This window comes from Molothrus aeneus, chromosome 1 (genome assembly GCF_037042795.1).
Source record: "Molothrus aeneus isolate 106 chromosome 1, BPBGC_Maene_1.0, whole genome shotgun sequence".
In the NCBI taxonomy this organism is placed as follows: Eukaryota; Metazoa; Chordata; class Aves; order Passeriformes; family Icteridae; genus Molothrus; species Molothrus aeneus.
In genome coordinates, this window is record NC_089646.1 from 83,767,789 (window position 1) to 83,791,970 (window position 24,182).

A 24,182-nucleotide genomic window follows, 5' to 3' on the forward strand; every position below is an offset into this window, starting at 1 on the left:
GCAGACACAGAGATAACATTCCTATGAAACGTCTGGATGGACAATGCACACTGTAAAGTTTGTGTGTGTGCAGGGTGAAGCAGTATCCTCATTGCCCATCTCTAAATAACCCCAAAAAACAGAGCAGTTCCTCACTCTGGCCAGACAAGAGACGTAGGCAGATGAAAGGGGTAGCTGAAAAGACTTGGGTGCTATAAAGTGGCACCTGTTTGGTAAAACACAGAAGCAGCTTTTAAAAGTCTCTCCCACTTTCATCCCCTTTTCCCATAAAAACTTAGAGAACCGTGTTTTCTTCGCTGTTAATGAAATCTCACTGGAAGCAAGCCTGCTGTGACAAAGCTACTTTATTCACATTCCCCAGAAACATCCCATGCTCTTGGAATGGGAACTTGGATCCAAACTTCCAGCTCATTGTCAATCCATTTTGTTTCGGAGTGCTATTCATTTCTCCCTCAGCAGCACCAGAAAAACCCAAATAGTGCAGGCATGAAGCACAACAGTGGTATTTCCAATTCTGTTGCTTCCTGAAATGTAGCGAGAAATGTAGGAGAAACCAGCTCCAGTAACCCCAGCAGCAGCAGGGTTTACCACTGGAGAGAACAAGCAATCCTAATGCCAGTGGAAAAGCATGAGATGTAGCTTCTATGGACCAATGATGACTTGTCCTATAGCAAGTCCAGATTAAACTCACTTTTATGTAAATTTAGTAAATGATGTTCAGATTACAGCCAGGCTGAAGCAAAGATTGAAGGTACTTACATTAATTAAACAAAATCATTTTTTAGTACAGTAATTCTGCACTCCTATTAGGAAGAAGAATAATATAATAAGAATTTGATAGCAAGAGGAGGATATAAATCAAAAGCACAGAGAATTGAAACTCATCCCACAATGATTTAATTAACTTGCTATTAAATTCCAACTGACATTTCCCCCTGTTTAGGAAATGGAACAAAACTAGATCTGCAAGCTCTGGCACAATGCAAGAACATCCTATTACCAAAACAATGAACTAACTCCAAGTTCCTTCTTCCCCACGCATCCACACACAAACACCACCTAAGTGAAGATGGACATTTCAAATAAATTTCCACTTTAATCGTGGGCACAGGTCACTGTCCAGGAAATTAAAACAAGTCCAAAGAAGCCTTTTGCCTGCTCTGAATGAACAGCATCCCTCCTCACACTTAAGCAACAACTGTGCTGATGGTTTGGAAAGGAACAAACTAAACACTGGCTTTGCCTGCCATCCCTAGAAGTAGATGCCAGCAAGCAAGCAAAAACTTGGGTGTCTTCCCAGTCCTGCACTCCATACGTCCACAGCATCCACCAGGAATCACCAGCAGCTCAGCTGCAGGTGCCAGCACAGCTCTGCAAGAGCTGCCACAGCTCACCTGGGGAAGGACCTCGTGGTCAGATCACCTACCAGCTGCTGGCAACAAACTGGTGCCATGAGGTCACAGAGGATACACACAGCAGAGGTTCTCAATTATGAGCTGCTGCTTTCTTTCACCTGCCCTCTGGGTAGCAGAGGTCCAAAAAGGCTTCTATCCAAAATGTCTAAAGTTGACCTGAACTCACACCTTGAGTCCAGACAGCACAGATGTCACACAGACTCAGTGTGGCTGCTCCTGCCTTGCTGAATGACTCCTTAAAGGCTATCAGCACAAAGTTACAACATCTCTGATTCGTCTCAACCATTCATTTATGGTATAATTACAGTCACTCAATCTAGTTCTGGGGTTTTTTAATTCCCTACTTCACTTACGTTTACACCAAAACCCATTCCTGCCTGCCTCACTAGGCCCAGAGAAAGTTAGAACTCCTCTCATATTATGCTTTCCCATTTTTCACTGCCTTCTCAGCCTGATAGCTCCTCAGTTCTGTCAATTCCTGATCAAAACATAGAACAGCAAAGTTATACTCTTACTCTACTGTTAATAAAATACAGCAAGGGGAATGTGCAACAAAATGCGCAAGTGCACACATAACTAAGATGCCCACAGAAAAATGTAGTATGGACACACTAATGCAGTTACTGGTGCAAATACCACAGACTGCTCAGTTTATTACTGTGCAACAGCTTTTTTAAACAACTGCAAGTATTACTGAGTGGCTGGAGACCCACTGGGGTACCAGGACACATGGAGCAAGGCAGGCTTGGGCCAGGTTGGTTCCATTCATTGGATGGACAGTGCATTCCCCACTGGTCCTGAGCACACAGCCCTCCTCCCAGCACACCCCCACGGCCAGAGCATCACTTCCAGGTAGGGAGCCAAAACGCTCCTGGGAGCTGGGCCAGGTTTGTGTCATTTGAAACAAAAAAATCCCAACAAATAACATAGTCTTGGGTTTGAGCATGAGATGCCCTTCATATTTCCAGTAATTCATATTGGGACTGTAACTACTGTCCTGGCACTTTCCAAAAAGCAAGAACAAAGAGGCTAATTTCTTTCTAACACAAAGCTTCTTGCTGTAAGAGGCATAAGGAAGCAGAAACAGCAGCTTTGCCTCTGTGCTGATCCCAGTCCTCGGCAGCCCACATGCAGGGCTCCAGCTGGAGAGCCTGAAGACCCACCTGGAGACCAGCACCAACAGCAGCAAGGGCTGCTGGTCTTTAGCTTAGTCCAGAACGCTTGTTAGAACTCAGATATTCATCATTCTCTTCCTCAGTAATGAGGAAATGCGACTCTCAGCATGATGAAACTGATCATGCTGTGAACTCACCTCCACCCTGATTTCAGGACAACATATTTCCAAGAGAGAGGAGATAAGATGACAATGCAACATCTTTCCTTCCCTGCCAATCAAATTTAACTCTGTTAAAACTTTGGGAAGGTGTTATTTCTCCAAACAAGAGAAGGGCACCCAAAGGCTGCTTTCATGCAGTTAGATCACAGCCCTGCAGCAGCCCTGAGGCCTGCTCTTTCCCTACTTTTTTCCCAAATACAATTGCAACTACCGTTAAAAACCCATCTGAGTTAAATATGCTGCAGAGCAATTTATGTATGATTTATTTACTTAGTGTAAGAGACTTGTTTCAAAGAAAGATTTGAGAGAAACAACATTATGTGTCATGGCAGATACTCCTGAAAACCCATGTTTTAAAGTTGGGCCAAAGGGAATGTCTAGACTTAGACCTAAGGAAATGACCAGATTGTATCCAGTTATAGATTTGGCCAGTTTAGAGAAAGTAATGCCCTGTTGACACACTAAGATGTCAGTATTTATTTTCAGAATGTCTTGTTGCAAAAGATTGTTCCACTGAAGGATCAAGTACAAAATTTGCTGTGACACACACAAAATCCAACTTAGTACATAATGCCTGCATTATACACAAGTTCATATTTTTATACAGCTTCTCTTTAGAAAATCAACATCCACATCTTCAAAAGAGCCAATATAAAAGTTTTATGGGAAGAAAAATGAAAAAATGTGCATCATAACATGTAATTAGAACAATAAAAACTAAGAAGTCTGTTTACACAAGCTCCCTTGAAGAGTAACTAAATCTGGAAAAAAGAATGACATTAATTCATACCCATTTGTGAATTTAATTTGCTAGAAAAGAGTAAATAATTTGGGTACATCAAACTGCTTTTTGGAAGTTTGCCTGGGCTGTATAGAGGGGGGATGTGAGAAATTTGCCCTATTTTTACAGTTGAAAGCTTCATTGACTCACACAAGATACTTAAGCCTAATATCCTGTGGCATTGCAGTGACCTACATATAATTATTGCATGCTTTTTCCAAAATATTTGTACACAACCAGAAATTATAACCTAAGTTACCAACTAGCTCTTCATTTATACCAGCAACACAAAGATGGACTTCAATTGGCAGTAAGGTAGCTGTCTGATGTTTTTAGCAATCTTTTGGGCAAATGTTTGGTCTTGGTTTGGTGCAATTTTCTAGTTTCCATTTTTCTTAGACAAACATATTTATTCTGTTAAGCAAACAATGGTTTAAAAATTTTCAGCTGTCCCTTCTCCTGGCCTGCAGCCACTTTCCCCACTTCAGACATGGGGTGATCTTGTGTTTCCAGGTGTGCATGAGCCTTACATACAAAGATGTGGGGAAAAGAGAGAGAAAAATATCAAGTGGTCTTGCAATGCCCCTAGTGTCACCCAGAGCATGTCGTTCCTGCTCCTGCCTTTTCTTGCCCTTCCCATGCATGTAAAGTGGGAGTGCTCTCAGTGGTCTGCTGGAGTTTTGGGTTCTGTGGTGTTGGGCAGATGGGTGATACTTAGAGGACAAAATGAGGCACAGATGAAGAGGGGAATGTTTGGGCATGCACTGATCAGGGAGCTCCTCTCCCGCCAGCCTCCTGTCCAAGCTCACAGACAATGCTGCTCTCAACTCAGGGACTTATGAGCTCTTTGTCAGCTACCACTTGAGGGATCATGGTTTCTCCAAGCACAAGTCATCTGCACTGTCTCACTCACCACACCAGAAACTGAAGTAGCTACTGACCCAACAGCACAACCAGTTGGTACTTCTCATCCAGGTGCTCACCAGCTGGCTACATCACTAAAACTTCAGCTGTGCCATTTTTTACAGACCCATGTGCTGTTCACTATCAACAACCCAACTTTTAACATTTTTCACTGTAAAACTAAGCTCAAAGTGGGCTTTTTCCACCTACAGACCTGAAATAAAGGATCATACTGCTGAACTCCAAAGAGGCATGTATCTCTTTAATGCAAATAATTTCTGAATGTCTATCACCAGGTTTTTTAGGTCACACAACCCTATTAGCACATGTTGCCATTGTAGATGATGTTCAGTGCAGGATAGCCTTTGAAATGTAACCTGAAAGTTCACTGCTATTTCTCCTCTAAGTCTTTTACTTCTAAATTATGTGCCAGTTTTTCAACCTTTGTGTGCTCAGAAAAAAATTATCCACAAGATTAAGTTCTTTTTCTAAAGCAAAGAAGATTATCTAGAACTAAAAAAAGCACTCTCTAAAAACCAAATCTGAAATGATTCCAATAAGCCTAACACTCCAGTTTTATCTCCCAGATTGCTTCTCCCATTAAATGACTATCCCATTTGCCTACAGGTGTGTTTAGTTTTGTGCTGCTACTGAAGACCTGTTATTCCCCACTGTTGTCTGTCTTCTGGGGGCAGCTGCAGTACACTGCTGCAGCCATCAGCTTTAAAAGCAGTATTCAGTGCCTGACTGGCAGCAGAGTTAGAGGTGGCATACTGCTTCCTGCTGTGGTGAAATCAGTACCATTACCCAACAGATCTCGTAAAAATATTCTCAAAAAAATGAAATTATTGCACTCTTTTGAGTACCATAAAGAAAATGTTTTGCCACCATGAGAAGACAGAAAAAAGAAACTAGCACAAAAAAGTAAGAAAGGTTTATTACAGTTATTTTTCACTCCTTTACTGTTTTTATCTTTCTCTGCTGAGCCAAGAGTAGGAAACAAATGCAGAGCAGTGCATAAAGCAACGCTGTGAACTGCTTGTTAAAAAAAGCAGTGGCAACTACATGAAAAAAATAAGGAAGAGACTCAGAATCAGTAAGAAACTTGTATATCAGGCTCCAGCTACAGAATAAAATTTACAGAATAAAATATGAGAAAAGACAATATCCATTTTTTCAGCCAAAAATGTAATTCAAGCTTTATTACTTAAAAGCTTCTTTACTCACTCTTTCATTCACACATGCATCCCTTTCCTATAGGGAACAATATACTGTGAAAAAGTATAACTTTTACTAAAACTTGAATAGAGCTGGCATTTTCTTTATGCCTAAGGCTTGGTAATATGACATGAGACTCTTCTAGGTTTAACAAGACTGGATCTTTAAATTCCTCTTGCATAACCCCAACTAGATTTTATCATTGCAGAGTTGTATTTTACAATTATTAAATAACAGTGAGGTATTCCAGGAGGAACAATACTAACATTTCCTTTCTTATGAAGTCATCAGACCCTCCAGCTTCCCAGTGATTTCTCTACTGTTTCACATGGTCAGCAAACAAAATACTCACTTCTTTCTGAAATCCCCAAAGGCTACATTAACCTGAGACCCCCTCAAATATGAGCTGACCAAAGGCAACACTTCCTCCACACCACACGTGTGCCGTGATGCCCTGTGTGATCAGAGTTGCAGCACTGCTGGCTGGAACTGCTATTGGCTTATTTACCTGTAAATGCTCAAGTAGCACCAAAGGAATTCACTAGCACTTCATATATCCCATGTAAACAGAACGGCTCATTCCCATCTCCAATTTCAATCTGTGTCCATAATTTGCAAGCAGAGAACCTGAATTAGGCGTCTTGATGTTATACCTCGGTTAGCATTTAACATTGTATTTGTATTTTCCTTAAAGCACAACTTATTTTCCCTAACTGCCAGGTACTAAAACTTGCTATTGCACTCCTTTAACTAAGCTCATCACTCGTTTTATTAATCAGTACTTTGTATCATATTGACGTACATTTATCTCAGCCAGACCACGTCCTAAAATAATTTATTCAAATTCCCAAAGTCTACATTTTTAATGTGTTGAAGTTGGAAAGATGTATAACATTTCTTAAGTTACTAATTTTTTTTTACTCATGATGTTTAGCAGACTCCCCAGACTCCCCTGAAGGAAACTAAAACTGAGTTAAACAAATTACGAGGAGGCTGAAGAGAGAGATTATTTTGTTATCCAATGATATTCCATGTTTAAAATTGAGGTAGTTTTCTTCATTCATGAAGGAACTAAACCCACTCTCTTTTACCATTCATACTTTAAAAATAGAAGGGTTTTTTCCAGTTTTATTTCTCTAACCCTTCATTAAAGAGAGCAAAATACTTTGATAGAGAGGACAAGAACACTTTGCTATTCTTCCCTCATCCAGAGCCAGTGTTTCTCAACTGCCTGCAATGAGTTGATATGCTGAAATGATCAGTGTATTTACATCTACAAAAGAAACCATTATTGCCCAACACACTTTACCTCCTCAGCTTGTACCTTAAAGGGTTTTACCACTATAATGGATTGTCTTTGATTAAAAAATTCAGCAGCAAGCATATCTATACAATATAAATGATTTCATTTTAGGCTTTCAAAACATTTGTCAAAAATTTTGATTTTAAAGTAAGGTAGAATAATTTAAAAAAAATTATAAGGTAAAACTTGTGAAAAGAAAAGATCTTCTATTCTGCCTTTATAGCCATCCTCTCACATACATTAAAAGACTGGTTATTTTTATATTTATCTGCTGTTAAACCACTAGTTTCTAAATTTGATCAAAAACTGACTCACAGATCATTTAGGGTTCCTTAAGGTTTTACAGAGCCAAGTTTAGGGTGGCTTGGGTAATTTTAGTAAAACATAGAGCTAAAAGGCAAAGAAACCCTGAACCAGGAGGATATTTGGAGAGGTAAACACAGGTTCATCAGAAACTAAAGTTTATTTCAGAAAGACAGCTCTGCTGCTGTCCTGCTGCCAAGTGCCAGGAGGCAGAATTGCCCCTGATTTTATCTCCCCAGAGTCACATCAACACTGCCTTAGCACAACAGCTTAGCCAGTACCTGGGTCTCTGACACGGCCTTGTGTTAAATTCCCAATGGGATGGCTCAATTTTTTCCCAGGGCATGATTTGATTACCTGTCTGTCTTGTATGGGTAAGAAATACAGTAAAACCAGTGGAGGTGCACTCAGGTGTCTCTCAGGAAAGGAGGCAGCTGTTTATGGCACTGTAACACAACACAGAACACACAAGAGCACACATCTGGTTCCTCTGCTTGTAGCTGTACCCAAGCCCTTTATCTCTTAGAGAGCACGTAGGAGCTAATTACAAACTAATTGAGCAGTGACACAGAACTTCTCCATATTTTTGGGTACTCAAGAACAGAATGGTTGTAAGCCAGTAGTCAGAGTAACCCGTTTTTTAATTCCCATGCAGGTCAGCACAGTTTACAAAATAAAGGTTTAGTCTTCAAGTGTGCTTGAGGAATGATACAAAACAAGATGATTGTTTCTTACAGAGTGGAGTAGGACAGAGATGAAAAACTTCTGTGTCACTGAGGTTACTGCTCTGGACCACATGAGAACTCAGTCTGGGCTATCTTAACTGCCAAGAACCCAGAAAGTTACTCCTCCAGCTTTCCATTGGACAACCTTCCCCTTAAATCCCATTACAATGAGCCCTACCTAGCTACAAGCTCTAAGAACACCTTTGCTTTTTGAGTAGCTTCATGAAAAACAGCAAATAAAGCCCCACCATGTCTTTAAAGAATTCAGCTTTTCAGTGTTTTTGTGACACCTAGAATATGCAGTATAAAAGGCACAGATCCTCATCCAACTCTAAGATAATTCACTTGACTTCAGAATTAGTACATCTTCAGATTTTGTTATTCAGTCTAAAGGATATTAAGCATTACTGCTCCATTCACAACATGCATTTATCTGAAAGAGGCTTACTTAATTTTTACACATCTTTCTTACAAACCTTCTAAAAAATGTCTGAAGCCTTTTTGAAGATACTCTCTCGGCCAGTGCTGCCCTACTCACAGACAAAGTGTACAAGTGTTTTTACTTATCTGGAAGCTTTCTTTCTGCCTTCAAAATGAAGTAGTCCACTGCTGGTTTGCACACAAATGGATGACCCAAAGTTTCATCCCATACTCACATGCTTACTAGCAGGTTGACTCTGAGGTAAAGATCCAGGGGCCAGCACTGGAGAGCTTGCAGGGCTACAAAGTTCTGGGAAGGGGTTTGGGATGGCCGGCAAAGATGATGTTCGGAATTGCTGTTCCTCTTCTTGAAGACGCCTGTAAACATAGAAGCACTACACATTAAGAGGAGCAAACTGGCACCACTAGACCTGGCTCTCCTGCCCCAGGGTTTGTGATAATGACCCTAAAAACAAGGAATCAAACCCATTCTTTTTCTAGGTAACTACTGTACAGTTACAGCAACTCCTAGTGCAAAGTAGGTAATTGCATGTAAAAAATGACCAGTCAGGCATCCATGCTTGTTTTGTTGCTCATAATTTGATTACTTGGGTGAGTAACTGAGGTAACTGTGCAAATAAAATAAACAAAAATATCTATCTGTAGTCACTGTTGTAAGCACTAGATTACAAGCTTAAGCTGTGTGTGCCAGAAAGTCAGTAAAGCTCTTCCAAAGCAATGTGAAAGAGGAGAAAACAATGGCAGTCACTCAGAGCCAAATTCCAAGTGGATTTGAAAACAAACATGTACCCTACTGTAGAGTTCTCTAAGCTGTGACTTAAACCAATAGTGTCACCTCATTATAATACCAGATTCTATCTCCAAGCAACTTGGCATTTCCTGAGAAATGAAAAGGCAAAGACATGGCTTTAGCAATACCCAATTAGCTGGAATTGTACCCTCCCACCTTATTCTCATCCAACAGTTACTGTTCAGACAAGTTTGCATCCACCAAAGTATACCTCATGAGTCTGCATGTAACAGTTTCAGGTTCCAGTTTATTGTACACCTGCAGTGCCCACACCAACAAAAGAAAAACTAAAACCTAAAAGGAAAAACTAAAAGAACCTAAAACTAAAACTAAACCAGAAAAGCTGTAAGACCTATTCGTGACTACGCAAATGGCTTTTGGTTTCCCTGCTGCCAGGGTATCATCACTGAAGATGCATTAGCTGACTGCAGCATGCTGCCTTTCAATGCCTAAGCAGAAGGCACCATCTAGTGGCAATCATGAAAGTTTCCAAATCAACTAACTACTGGATTTGAAAGGCAACTCATTAAAAACTCAGTTTGCTCTCATTTTTCTGCATGCCTTCACCAAGCAAAGCTTTCTCAACAGAGCTGCCTGGGAGACTACTGCTGAGTTTGCCCACGGCAGCATGTCCCACTCTGGGTACTCTCATTGTCTTTGCCTGTACCTGGGGGATGGCAAAATTTAACTACTGTGAAATCTGCTCTACAGGTAACTTTGTCCTGCAATTTAGTTGCCTTGGTATTCCATGAACGAATCTTACAGATCTGGGGGTTGCAATAAATGCAGGTTCCAACTGCAAGTACAAACTATGCCAACAACTATTTGACCTGCTTCATATAATTTTTGTGCTCCCCATGTGTGCAGTTCTCTACAGTACAGGGTAAAAGGACAGTGCAAGATTTCTTCAAACCAGTAGACATGTCATATCTGTGCAACAGGGGGCTGTACTGCACGTTTTGGACTGACCTCCACTGTAAGAAGTGGAACCACAGACCCAATACAATTAGAAAGTTGTGGTTTCCTGAAGCTGGGAGTTCTCTGTGCTGTGCTCTGCTGTGGCTGTACTGCTGCCAGTGGATCATTTACTTCATAACTGATACACACATAAACCTGTGCTCCTAGGAGACCACAGTCAAATCACTCTGTTCTGGTGGCAAACAAGATGGGTCCAGATAACCCTGAACAGAAGCTTCACCATTACCTTCTTTGATGATGATAAATACAGTATGTTCTAGTATGCATGAAGTACAGATTTCAAAAGGCCATAGTGCTCTCAAAATAAGAGTTGCTAAGTTTTTAAACACCAAAAATAATTTAAGTGTTTTGACTGAGATATCTACAAAATATCAACAGCTATAGGACTCCAGAGAGTACATTTTCCAGTACAGCCCCATTCAAGGTTAACTGTGAAATACCTGTAGAACTGATGGCATCATTAGCTGACCTAGCTGCACTGCATATCCATTCAAATAGAAAAGTTGCCTGTCTTACATATACCATTCCTATAAGCAATACATCAGTGTTAAGAGTTAGAAGCCACCCCTTCTACACATGGTATTTTTCTTTTATTATATTATTACTTTTCACTTCCTTCAAAGAACAAACTGCTAACTAGCAGGAAAGAAATTAGTTTACCTACTCATGCTGACAGGAGTTCCCTTCCTCCTGCTGCCTAAAAAGATTTTAAGAACCTGTACGTCACCTATATACTCTCCTATCACCATCAAGAGTTTTCCACTTGAAGCCTGAATTCCAGTCCTCAGCTTTACAACAGGGGACAACTTTAATACTCTTTATTGGTAAGGACTTACACAGTGCACTGAAGTGAGTGAGCTGAAAGTGCTCTGGGAAGAACAGATACCTAACTAAGACATTCTTTTATTTTTTGTTTGTTGGTCTTAAGCCATTCAGGAAACCTCCACAAAGAGAGAGGCATTTGCTGTGCATCAAAAGTAGTCAAACATACCCTCATCTGTCTACATGATCTCTAATGTTTAATAAAACCTATAGGCTGTCAGTGGACACCAGACTTGAGAGCATCAGTTTTAACAGTCTGGAAAAAAATCCAAATATGGATATAGCTTCTGCTAACTGGTACCAATGATACACTTCTACAAATCAGCTACTGCCGAAACATCAAACCTTGACTAAAAGAAGGGTGATAATACGTGGAAATATTATGTCCTTCACCTACTTAGTACACTTTTCTATGCAAAAGTCCAGTCTAATACTAAGTTCCTTACCTAAGAGGATCTCCTCTTTTAAAATATAGCTCTTTTGAAGCCAGTTCATGGCAACTTATGGAATATGGAACAGGAAGCGAGTGCCTAGTCCCTACCTGACTGCCATGATGCGCACTGGCTGGGAGCGCTGCACCTTCTGCCTGGGGGACGTGGGCTGCAGGGCGCTGGGCCCCGAGGATGGCAGCTGGCTGCGGCTCAGCTGGCCGTTCTGCAGGAGCGGAGCGGTTTCCGACTGCATGCTGCACGTGGAGTATAAACTTTCAAATGAGGAATTCATGTCGTTTACCAAAGCTTCCAGGTCCACATCGTCATCTGAAAGACAAAACAAAGGCAGTGTAACTCATCTGGAAGTCCCAGGCAAAGGAAATGTGGCAAGAGCAAAGACTAAGTTTCAGTAAAATTGTGACATAATTATTTAACTACATTTTTACAGTGCAAATTATTATTGAAGAAATAAGGTATTTCTCTTAGAGTAGAAAACCACAACAAGTAAGAGCCAGCAATGGAGATTTGTTTTGTCTTCCATGGAGAAAAGCTATGGACACAGAATAAATATTACAGTATTTACTCTCTCTCTCTCTCTCTATGTATATGTGTGTGTGTGTATCACACAAGAATTTAATGGGATTTTTAATAATGATAATGCTAATGTGAAGCACCACTTTACTTACTGATAAATTGCCATATATTTCCAAAGCATATCACTTACAAATACCTCAGTTTGGCTTGGCAAAGTATCAAGTTTAGATTGTCCAACACTGTAATAAATACTTTGAAAGATTGAATAATTTAGAAGGAAAAAAAATTAAGACAGTGCTGCAGTCCTGGAAGACATCATTATAGAAGTGATTATTACATATTGTTAAAAATCCTACCGTATTTTTGTGACATGGTGTTTTGAAGGGCAGTCCAGCAACTTTCATATAAAAAGATCGATCGATCGATCGATCGATCTATCTATCTATCTATCTATCTATCTATCTATCTATCTATCTATCTATCTATCCTTGCTCTTGCAGTGTGATAGATAGACTTCTACCTTAAAGTAAAGTAAATCAACCAAGGATGTGGTGTGGCTGGCTGGAGGAACATCAGTCCCTAAAAAGGGCACCAACCTTTCTATATACGCCACCTTACCTCACTGTAAATAAGTAACTTGTGCTGAATCATTCCTCCTTAACGATCATAATTGCTCTGCAAGACAAGAGAACTCTGCAAGCCCTTTGCACTAACCACTCTCTGAACTCCTCTTGCAGAGCACTGTAATTACTCCCTGGCCACAAGTTACATCACTCTCTATCAGGAGTTCAGCAGGCTGACGAACACACACATCGATATCTGCTTCTGGTTACAGCACAGCCACTGCCTGAACAGCTACTCCTGACCCAACAGAGCTTTGTGCAGCCAAAAATGTGCCTTTATTTTCCAGCTGTATCAACTGGCCTGGCAAAATATACCATTGCTGCCTGCAAACTTTCTGTCTCACAAAACTCTTTATGAGAGGGATGGAAAGTAGAGACAAGCGATGGAGCTGGCAAACACACACTGCTTTGCACCTTAAACACACTGTGTTTTCTAATAACCATTCTTTTGCCATGTTTTCTCAGTAAATGAACCATCAGAAGCGGCTTGCAACCAGCTGCACTATTTCCTTTTAGATACCATAAATGATTTTGTACAAACATCCCATTTCTTGAGGACATAATCTAAAACAGCATCACTCAATTTCTGTCCTCCAACAACATGCCCTGATAACCATAATGAGAGCTGAACATGGCATTTACATGGCAACTGTATTGGGATGCTGATGACTTCCATTCTCAGTGCTGGGTGAACAAAAGACCTGCTCAGAATTAAACAGGTTTCTGGTCATGCCCCTACACCTGAGCTCTATTTAGTGACCTGAAACACCATGTTTCTCACTGCAAGTTAGTAGGCTTTTTACTATAAAGTAACAGCCACTTAGAATGTACTCAAGAAGATTTCAAGGTTTACAAATGTCAAAAAAAAAAACCAAAACAAAAAAAGCAAAAAAAAACCAAAAAAAAAATTGAAAGGGAAAAACCCACCACATCACCCCACAAATAGGTTTCTTCCTTTCAATTCTTTATGGTAATTTCCCTCAATTTTTGTATTTAACAGCTACTACACTACTACTAAGACTCACCTTCACTAGGTTACACCATCTTCTCTGTATGTAAGGTAGCTGATGCATTTTCACCAATCTAAGCTCTGCTTTTCTTGGACAAAGTCTACAATAATTTTCCGGCTATTTTTAGTGATCTTGAGACAGAGCTGTAATTTAAATTTCATTCTATCCTCCAGATTCTTATCCTATTTGGAGAGGACATATCAAAAACACTTCTTGAGCAATCACAAGGGAACTACAGAAGTAGGAATATAAAGAGGGAGAGGCCGAATTACAAGGCTTTTAAATTTTATCATTCATCTAAAGTACCGAGCTGTAGGGTGTCAGATGGCAGTCAAGTAAAAGCTTAGGGGTTCGATGCAGGAGACATAAAAGACAGACCCTGACCACAGAGTCAGGGAGTAAATGACAGCAACTAACAGCAATTGTTTAGCATGGTGAAAAGCAGAAAGGGAATAAAGTTGAGGCATATATTCATTCAGTGGAAGTCCATATGGCTTGGTCCCCGAGGGTGCTAATTTATTAACAATTTAGAGAAAGCTATTAGCGTGCAAGATCATTAAGTTTTCAGGTGATTGTAACATGGGAGGAATGATTAAGAGTCATCTCAAGCTACCCCTGAATAAGCAAACAGTTGCAAAGCTGTCCTATGTAGCCTAATATGCATAAAATGAGGTATTCCATGCAAAACACTAAGCAAAACTAGTACATAGTTTAAAGCATTGAATTACCATTAGCAGGCATTTAAGTATATCAATTACGCACCTAAATTCAATTTCTAACAGGACAGACACTGACAAGGCGCATATAGAGTTCTCCTAATAATACGCTGCACTCAAGTCCAGAATCTGGTTTCACTTCTCTGTCAGCTCCTTTTCTCTGTGGGTGCAGCACTGTTAATAATAGCCCTCAGTCTTGCTATAAAACTTCTGCAGGAGCAAAAGATCCTTAAGATCCTTAAGCTTGTTGAAGACAAAGCCTGCAATCTTGAATTTCATACAGTTTCATCTCTATACAATGGCATTTACTACTAAATACCATTATGTTTTGGAGAGATTTCAGCATGATGCAATAGGAAACCTCACTGCTGCAGCCTACACCTCAGAAGTGCCAGCAGATGTCTCAGCCTGCCAAGTAATCCAGTATGTTACTGTGATGGCTCTCCACAGAGTTTAACTTAACAAAAATCAAATAAGTCCTCCACAGGATTTCTAACTTATATGTTTCAACCATATGGAGGCGTACTGTTCAGAAGAGTATTTCATATACAGTGCAATCCTTCAAAGTATCTCTCTCTACCAACCAGTGAGATCCCGCCTCTATCAAGACAACCCTACAACCCTATGAAGAAAAAAAAAAAAAAAAAACAAACCAAAACATTGACAAAACTGACTTTGAGAAGGCTTGCTAGTTAACAGCAAAATTTGCAAATTATTGGACTTTGATCCAGCACAGCACCATGCTGGTCCTCTAAGTATGCACATACAGATTTTGTGACTGACCTGGAAGAATCTAGCAGGCAGAGTTACAGGTAGCTGAGGAGCTTTCAGCTCCCCAAATATCTTGCATACATGCACTTCCAGGGATAAAAAAATGATATTTTCCCTAATCTGTATTGAATTCTGCCATAAAATCAAGGAGTAGGAAAGTAGATATTCAAAGTCTATTCTTCCATTTCAGGTGAGCAGCACAGAAGCTACTTATCACCTCCATGCACAAACATGCAAACAGCCCTTTGCTTTTGACTGTCATTTTTAAATGAGAACACTTGCATAACCTAGGTCTGACACACTTCTGGTGGTGGACAGGGTACTGGCAGTTTTGTAGACTCTTCTGTGAACAATGTTCTTTCCCAAACTAGAACCAAAGTGCACACACTGGCAGCTGTCTGAACTTCCTTTTGTTTCTTTGCCCACAATTTGTTAAACTTTGGCTTTGTTCAGAAACCAGCTCCACTGGATGTTGCAAGTAATATTTTTGGTAAAGTAAATCATTATTTCAATTACAAGAAAAGATTTAAAAGTTCCATTCAAGGAAAGAGGAAAACTTTGTTACAAAAGCTCTGCTAAGCTAGTTAAGCTAGCTAGGTAGGTTAGCTGTCATGCTCCATTTTAAAAAAAAGCACCTTGAATACATTTTTAATGTTTTCGAGCATAATACAGGAGGGATGATAAGCCCTAAATTAAGCCTGAGCAAACTTTAATCTGTACTTAACCATGTCCCACTTGCCTTTCTGCTTCTAGCCCTTCTCTATCCCCTAGATCCTCATTTATTTACTTATTTTGGTAGTTGTTGGCCTTGACATGTTAAGCTCAGCTAACAAGACTAAGCAGGATCCCACTTATTCTGAAGCGACACAAAGCTGAAATGATCCTGCTCATCTTCAGCTGTGCCAGCTTCCTGAAGAAAGCAGGTATTTTCAAGGCTGTCAGGGGGCTCACTGCATCACAGAAATTCTATTTACTGAAAAAGAGATAAACATGTTGGACTACAGACCAGGATGCATTTAATGTATCTAAATGAATGTTCAGCAAACACCCGTCCCTTTCACATATGGTCCACAGATCATAGGGAACACTTTGAAAAACATCACAGGACCTAAATTAGTTGTGATTTAAGAGGCTTGTAAAAACATTTTATTTAAAAAAATAAATAATTTCCTTCTTGTTTGCTCATTTTTGAATTTAATCATCCAGCATTATCCCTTCTATCAGTTCCCAGAGATAAATGATGCAAGAGCTACTAGGAATTCAGGAGATTTATAAAAAGACTATAGCACTTTTCTGTCGCCATGGAATTAAGTCTGATACTATAGGAAACCTAACAGCACATCTATAAACAAGTGTTTGATACAGATAGGCAGCTGTTGATTGATCACCTATTCCTATCTGACAACCTAACACCAGCAAAATGAGTTTCAGAGCAGCACATTCAAGAGCCATCTTGACAAAACAAAAAAGCTATGATATACCTAATGTAATATTTCACTGAAGTTAGCTGAGTAGAGCATGGTATCCAAGTTGTGAGCAGCCCCTCCAGCACATATGAATTAACCCTCAAGGAGACAGAAGGAAACAGTGAAAGAAAAGGAACACACAGTTGCATACAGCCTACCATCCTGCATTGATGATGCAGTGAAACACAATGTAAATCACAGGTGATACAGGGAAAATACATTTAGAGTAAAATAAACAGAAGAATTGTATCAGAGCTTGAAAAGGGAAAAAAAAAGAGACATATAAAGTGCTTGCGGTATCTATCTCAAGATCCTGTTTCAAATCCCCTAAAACCACATGTAAGTTCTTCTGATTCATACTGGTGATGCAATTAAGTTTTGCAAGGGTTTTGGCACTGTGTAAATCTCATGTTTTAGGATCAAAAATGCAGATAAGGATTACCACAGGGAGATGTGTATACAAACCCTTTTCTAAGACTACCCCTCATATTAAGGGCACCCCTTGCACAAGAACAGTGCAGCATGTCCCTCCAGTACTGTGTCCAAATGCCATTTTAGAAAGACTTTCCAGAAATCTCCATCACTACAATTTTTTGAAAGTGTACTATTACTGACAACACACAGTTGTTATGATGCAAAGAGAAGTCCATTCTAGGTAACACACCTACTCCTCTATTACTTTCTCCCTCTGACCATGTTACTACACTCACAATGTTTACACAAATGTCTCATATCCCTCCATACTCTGGTTTCAGCTTCCACTAATGCCACAGGCACCAGTTGATCTGTAATTTTCAAACAATTGGTATCCACAGCCCCCTATGGATGCATGTATTTAGTACTTGGCAGCTTGTACACCTCTGAGAGACGCATGCAACAGAAGGTGGATGATAATAAGCAGATCTCTTACAAATTTTTAAAAATCCCACAGTGCCCTCTACAGTGATGCTACAGCTGAATGACACCCTCTGTTCCCAGTATCAGGCTCCAATTCTATGCAATCTCTCCCCTCCTGGTTTCTTGAAAGCTCCATATGGATGAGAAGTTTAGCACAAGAAACAAAAAGACAATATAAAAAAATATTTGCAAACCCTATGCTTTCACACTGTTCTCCAGATCAGAGAAGGCTGTCAGACAGAATTACAAAAATATCAAGACTGCCTCAATTGAACATTAGAAGCTTACAGGGTTTTTTGTTCATTTAAAGTGAAAGAAGACACAACTTTGTGTCCTAGAGGCGTCACTCACCCCACAGTAGCCACAGCCTGAATTAAAAATTACAAGCCTGAACCCGAAAACTTTATATGCCTTGTAAGTCTCCATATGGGCCTCTGCACTCCTTTCCTTTACTGCATTTTAACATTCTTCAGCTTAAGTGAAACCCTCTATTTTGTACTGTAACTACAGTTGCAGGCCTACAAAATGTCAAATCAGTGCACGTGCAGCTTGCAAAATGCTAAATGGACCATGACCATGCCTTGGAGAGAAGGGCAAGAAACAGAGATGCTGGTTGGTAAAAGAGCATGAAATTGAGATAGGCATCTGTGCTCTTTGAGCACACTGAAACCAGAGAGCCACACAGAGAAATCAACAGTGAACTTGTAACTGCTCCAGTATTCTCCAGGTGATTTTTAAACACCACACACATCTATTCCCATTTCTGCCAGTATGGCTGTGATGGCTAACACCAAGTATAGATACTTTAATTACAGGTGCTGGAGAGAACTCTCTTTATTATTTCACAACTCTTTTTTAAAGGTTCATGGTTGGAGTCCAGATATGTTCTCAAAACACACCTGATAGATTTCTTGAAATAGAAGACAAATTAAATTGAACAAAATTAATGTTACTAGGTAACAACTATAGGAATAAGCTACATATGAAAGGTACTCATAAAAAACTGAAGCTTCAATGAGTAACAGGAACAACTGGCTATAGGTGCCCTGCAGCAGGAAGGAATGAAGTTGTCCACTTGGATTAGTGGGTAAAATAAGTTTTAGGAATTCTGATAGAAGAAGATGGGAGGCTAAAAACTGCAAAATTCAGTTTTTGTCCAGTTCACACCTAAAGTTTGGCATGCCAAAATTGGGAGATTTTGGGAGAAGGGAGGATGTACAAGGGAGGGTTTATTTGCTAATTACGGGGATAAACTACAGCAAATCATGCCTCTGATGAAGATTTTACTGGTTTTGCCCTTGGATGGTGCTGCAATTATTCACAGATAACATTCAGAAGCACTTCCCACTGTACATGGTCTCTTTTCTAACCCAAGGACTACAGAGTCAGGTTGGTCATTTTGCAGAGTGGATGGATATTGGTTGCCTTGACAGACAATTGCTGTGGGTGGGTATCACCACCACCACTGCTGAACTCTTGCTAGACTCTACTGCACACACAAGTGTTGAAGCACTAATGGCATCAGTATGAGGGGCTTGAAATCCAAGGAAATCATCTAAACCATCTAGAATTCTGTCTGCACATGTTCCAACAATAAGAGATAAGATTAAAATATGTAAAGTCACAGCCAGTCCCTTTTCCAGACTCACACAGACCATTTAGAAAACAAAATTCCTGGTACCCATTTTCTCAAAGGAAATTTGCAGCCTTGGGGAAAAAAACCCAAACAAACAAAAAAAAAAAAAAAAAACAACCCACCAGAAGAAAGCATACCTTCCTTCCTAAAAAAGCATCAGGTCAAAGTTTGAACCCAAAGCCTAACAGGACACCAGCTGATCCTGTGTCACTGCACACTGGGACTGCCCATCTCCTGCTGGGGGAGCACACCCTGGTCCAGCTATCGCTGATAACAGCAATCAGCCTTTCCAAACCCTCTTTGCAGGCCAGGGCCTGCAAAACCACTGCTGCATAGTAACTATTGACTAAGCACATCAGTTAAGCAGAACACCAGATTAAGCAGACCTCTGGGAAACCATAATTCTTGAGCAGATTACAAAATCCAGTGAAAAGATTGATTTTCAAGTAACTGGTAACATCTGTGGGTTTTTTCCATGAACATGAGGTTCAGTGGTTTTCCTGTACCTTTTTCTTGTGTCACCTGCTTTTAATTCACTGATTTAAGAAAAAGATTGATAAAGACCTTTACAAAGAAAGCATTTTTTTTTGTTTGGATTTATCAAGACAAGGACAACCCAAACCAGCCTCAGTTACCCAGATAGAAGCAGCACCACAGAAGGCAGAATGGGATATTCTTTCAATTGTCAAACCTGAGGTCAGAGTAGACTAATCCTCAAAAAAACCCTCAAGGACAGAGTGGTTACATTGGTGAAGGATGCAATACATCAGAGTGCACAGATGGATTTTCCTGGCCCAAAAGGAGACAGGAAAAGAAGGGAAGCTAAAGCTTAAGTCATAGCTTTGTGAGAGGCAGTCATGAACCTATAGCCTTGTTGGGGCCCACCCTTAACTCAGGACAAAAAAGAAAAGAAAGAGTGAACATGAGACACAGACAGATCAAGTGACCCCAGGGATTCTCCATTCAAGTCTTACCTTCTTGGTGAGGTTAACTGGGTGCCACACTCTTGATGCATTACCTCAACAGCAAAACGGAGAAAGCAAGCCCTGCCAATATATCCCAAAATTATGATCATACAAAGACTGCCACTTACCCTTCAAAAGAAAGTATGTGTGGAACACCTGAGCAGCAGAAGGGCTCCTGGCCCGTGCAGCCCATACAGAACAAAGAGAAAATCCACTGGAACTTTTCAGACAACTGGCAAACCCATGTTAACCTACTGAGTGAGCCATTAAGGAACTTGCTAGTCAGAGCTGAAGAAGCACAACACTGGGTGGCAATGAAGAGGGGAATTGAAATACTGTCAGATGACCACAGGGTAAATGCTTGACTGCATATTATATCAGACAGTCACATTTATGAGAGAATGGCCTTAAAAAGATATCTTGAACCAGTGAGAGCTGCAATTTGACACAGAAAAGGTTAGGTTTAGTTGCATTTTTATTGAGATTACCCAGTCCTACATCAGAAATGGAATAAAAAGCTTTGACATACCTAATAATTAAATATTTTTCTTATGTTTACATGAAAAAAAATTATTATTTTTCCCAATTTATTCTACCATTTTCCATATACAGATTTCTACTCATAGTGCTTCTCTAAAGTTTTACTTGGATAATTTATTCTTATATATTTTATTCTTGGATATTTTATTCTTGCTTGTGTCCAAAAAAAAGAAGAAAAAACATGAGAATGCTAATGAAATATAGACAAATAACACTACTACAGAAGTCACAGTTCAAAAGAAAGTTTAAAATTCACATAGATGAGAAGAGCTACACATGTCTTGCAAATCTAAAGCTATTAAAGGCAAAGTTAAAGACAGTCAAAGCATCTATTGCTTTCCTTTCAGGAACCTGTGCTCTCCCTCCCTGATTAAACACCATAATACCCAGCTGAGTAATCCCAGCTGAACAATCCTTACAAATCAATATAAATACCACTGCACGGATTAGTCCCTCCCATCCTGCCAAGAAAGCCCAGGCTTTATCCCTGCTCCAGGAAACATCGTGCATAACCTCCTAACGTGCTGCTGGAGCTCCAGCCAAAGCTGCAACGCCCTGCCTGCTCCAGCACCAGCACCAGCGGCTGCTCCAAGAGAGCATCGCCTGACTGCTTGGGGAAGTCCGTGCCTGGCAGCCAGCAAACTCCAGCCTTCTTGCATAGTGGGTTTCATTTCAAATCCACTCCACAACAACTTCAACAAAGCTTTCAAGTAAAAAGTGGCTGGATTAGCCCAGAAAGTCCATTAGCATTTCTCTTCAGGAAGTGATGGGTCTGCAGAGCTGGTGCTGAAGCATTATTATTATTATTATTATTATTATTATTATTATTATTATTATTATTATTATTATTATTATTATTTAGGCGTGTCCCTCATCACCTGATACCTGAGCTAACCTTTACTCCCAAGGTTGAACCGTGAGTTTTGAATTTTGCTTCAAACAGGTTTGTTGCTGGCTTACAAAGCATGTTTGAGGACGTAATATAAGTTCCAAAAGTTGCACACAGCAATTAATGAATCAGCTATTCTTCCAAGTTAATTAAATATTGCATTTTCAGCATATAATAGTTACCTAGCTATGACCGATGGACATACAAAGCAGACAACTTGGAATAATTCATATTTAAGGTACTTCTGGTCAAACTTAACAGAACCAAAGTCATGTGAAAAAAGTAAAATGCTTAAACGTCAGGGTAACTTTGGCTTCTTTTTATCAGTTGCTTTAATAGTTCAGTATTAACTGCAGTTGTTATTTTGGTAAAATATCTACAAGAGACTAAACTGGGGGAGAGTTGTTTGGAATTGCAACACTGCATTAAAAAAGCCTCCTTGAAGAGGCTGTTGGGGACTTGTAGAAACTTCCTTGCAGAACATTAGAAATTGCCTCTGACTTGACTTTTAAACCCAGTACCCAACAAATAATGATAAGCAAGCCTAGCTACCTTAGCTTCACTTCAGAGACAAAGGCAGCTGCCATCCAGATGTCCTCTTATTGCATAGGCAGCACCTTGATATAAGCTTTTCCTTCATTTCTTTGCCCTACTAAAGGAGCAGTGTTTTGGGGCATGCATTTAATTTCATCTGCACACAGATATGCTGTCCCCAAATCAGCTGTCTATTTTAGGCTCTTCTTTCAAGCAAGCCAAGCAGCTGCTTCTATAAAATCAGATAGTACTTTGGGGTGCAGAATAAAGAGATCTCCTCCCTTGGCCTTGTCAGCAAAGAGTGGACGATTTGAGAGGAACTACTGCTGTAATGAAGCGTGAACCTCCAGTGCATGAGAAGGGAACGCTCCAGTCCTGCCGCACGCACGGATCCCCAGATGGCAAAGCATATTGCTGCAGTCTCATCCCAAATGGCAGTGTGGAGCCACTGCTGAAGGTGTCTGTACCCCACTCTGCTCAGGAGGAAAACAGGCATTTATAAAAGCTCTGTGATGCCTCTCTCTGCTGTGACTACACTGATTCCAAGAACTCCCATTAGTCAACCTGTTCTGGTTTTTTAAACATAAGATAGCAACCAAAAAAACCCCCAACCCCAATCAAGGATTATGTCACCAACAACTACCCCGAGACCAGCAACAATACAAAAGAACAAGTAATCTACATTTACCATTCAAAACTACATTGAAAATCAGTAACATCAGCCTGACTTTATTTAGGCCTAAGAAAATCATGTGCTAATGTTTCTTCTGAACTTACCAAATCAAGTTTCCTTTCTTTTCAGCTAGACAAAGCCTGGTTGTTCATGATTTATATCCCTCAGTAAGCTGCACTGGTGAAAATCAGTCAAGATCAGGCTCACTCAGAGGGGAAATCTGCAGGTGTGCTATGCAGAAGACTCATCACAGCTCTGCGTGAGTCAAAACAAACTTTTCCATTATGCCCATTTTCCTTCTGAGATCCACATGCCTTTCCCAAGCTGTGCGCATTCCCAGGTCAGGTATACAGGGCATACCCTGTGATTTTGGGAAATCAGCCTGCTGCTCTTCACCATCTAGTTGGCGTTCATGGAGCCCAATCCCCTGCCTAGACTCACCTCCTTGCACGTCCACAGAACAAGGCTGGAAACAGAACACAAGATATTTTCCCTTAAGGGTACTCTGTTAACAGTCCATCACTTCTTATGAGGTTGTCTCCACTTCTCTTACCCCACGTGACAAGGATGTCACCGGCACACTCAAACGAGCTTGCAGGGAGCCAATGTCCCACACTGCACAGCTTTAAGTCACCCCACCACCCCTCTTAGGAGAGATGCCCCAAAAACCTGTGGACACAGGGTCAGTGTTCTCAAGAGGTGACACAACCTGCTCGCCTCACTCTGTTTCGCATCTGAAATACAGCACAGAAAAGCAGAGAAGACTGGTTTGCTCCGCCAAAAGCACGCCCACATATTTACAGACCTAGAAAGGCTCAGACCTAGAAAGAGGCAATGAGTCAACAGGACAGAGCTCAAGGTAGGCCAGAAGTGTTGCTGTAAAGCCTGAAGGCTCTGAAGGACTTCTCTCAGTGGCTTTTTAATGAAGTCAGCACCTCCAGGTTAGCCACCATAGGAATAATACCCACGGGTGTCCCAGCAGCAAGCCTTCCCAGCCTCAGTTCTCTGACGGAGTGACTCATCAGTGATGCTACCCTAGCCTTAGAGGTGACCTTTATTTCGACTTTAGTGTATTCCACATTCTCCCTCTGATGTGCATTTTTTCTGCCTAGGCTCTAAAACTCATTGTCATCTTTCTGAAGAATATTTATGGTTATTCTGGAGCCTAGAAGCTGTAGTCACTGGGCTCATCACCCAATTGTCTTTGAGTTGCCGACCTTGCAACTTAAAAACCTATCATCTGCAGTACTTCAGATTTCAGAGGGACTTGGAACACTCTACTATGCCTGAGCTCTCCAAGATTTTTCAACCACTTAAGGACAAACCACAAAAACATACACAAAAACAGTAACTCCCTTTTGCCCTTGAACACCAGCAAGCTCACAAATTAATTACAAAGATAAACAAAAAAATTAGCAGCCCCCACGAAGCCTTGTTTGAAATATAAACTTACTGCCATCCTAGCTTATAAAAATGTAGAAG

The 24,182-nt window shown here is 40.4% G+C and overlaps 1 protein-coding gene across 2 annotated transcripts in view; it reads right to left on the reverse strand.

The window, feature by feature from the left end:
• The window catches only part of GRB10 (growth factor receptor bound protein 10), a 145,473-nt gene that overhangs the window by 44,841 nt on the left and 76,450 nt on the right, over positions 1 to 24,182 (reverse strand). For both annotated transcript variants that reach the window (XM_066560074.1, XM_066560066.1), the window contains 2 exons: positions 11,557 to 11,773; positions 8,641 to 8,782 (listed from right to left, as the gene is read on the reverse strand). In XM_066560074.1, coding sequence (XP_066416171.1) covers positions 8,641 to 8,782; positions 11,557 to 11,773 — 359 coding nt within the window. The remainder of the gene's footprint in view (positions 1 to 8,640; positions 8,783 to 11,556; positions 11,774 to 24,182) is intronic.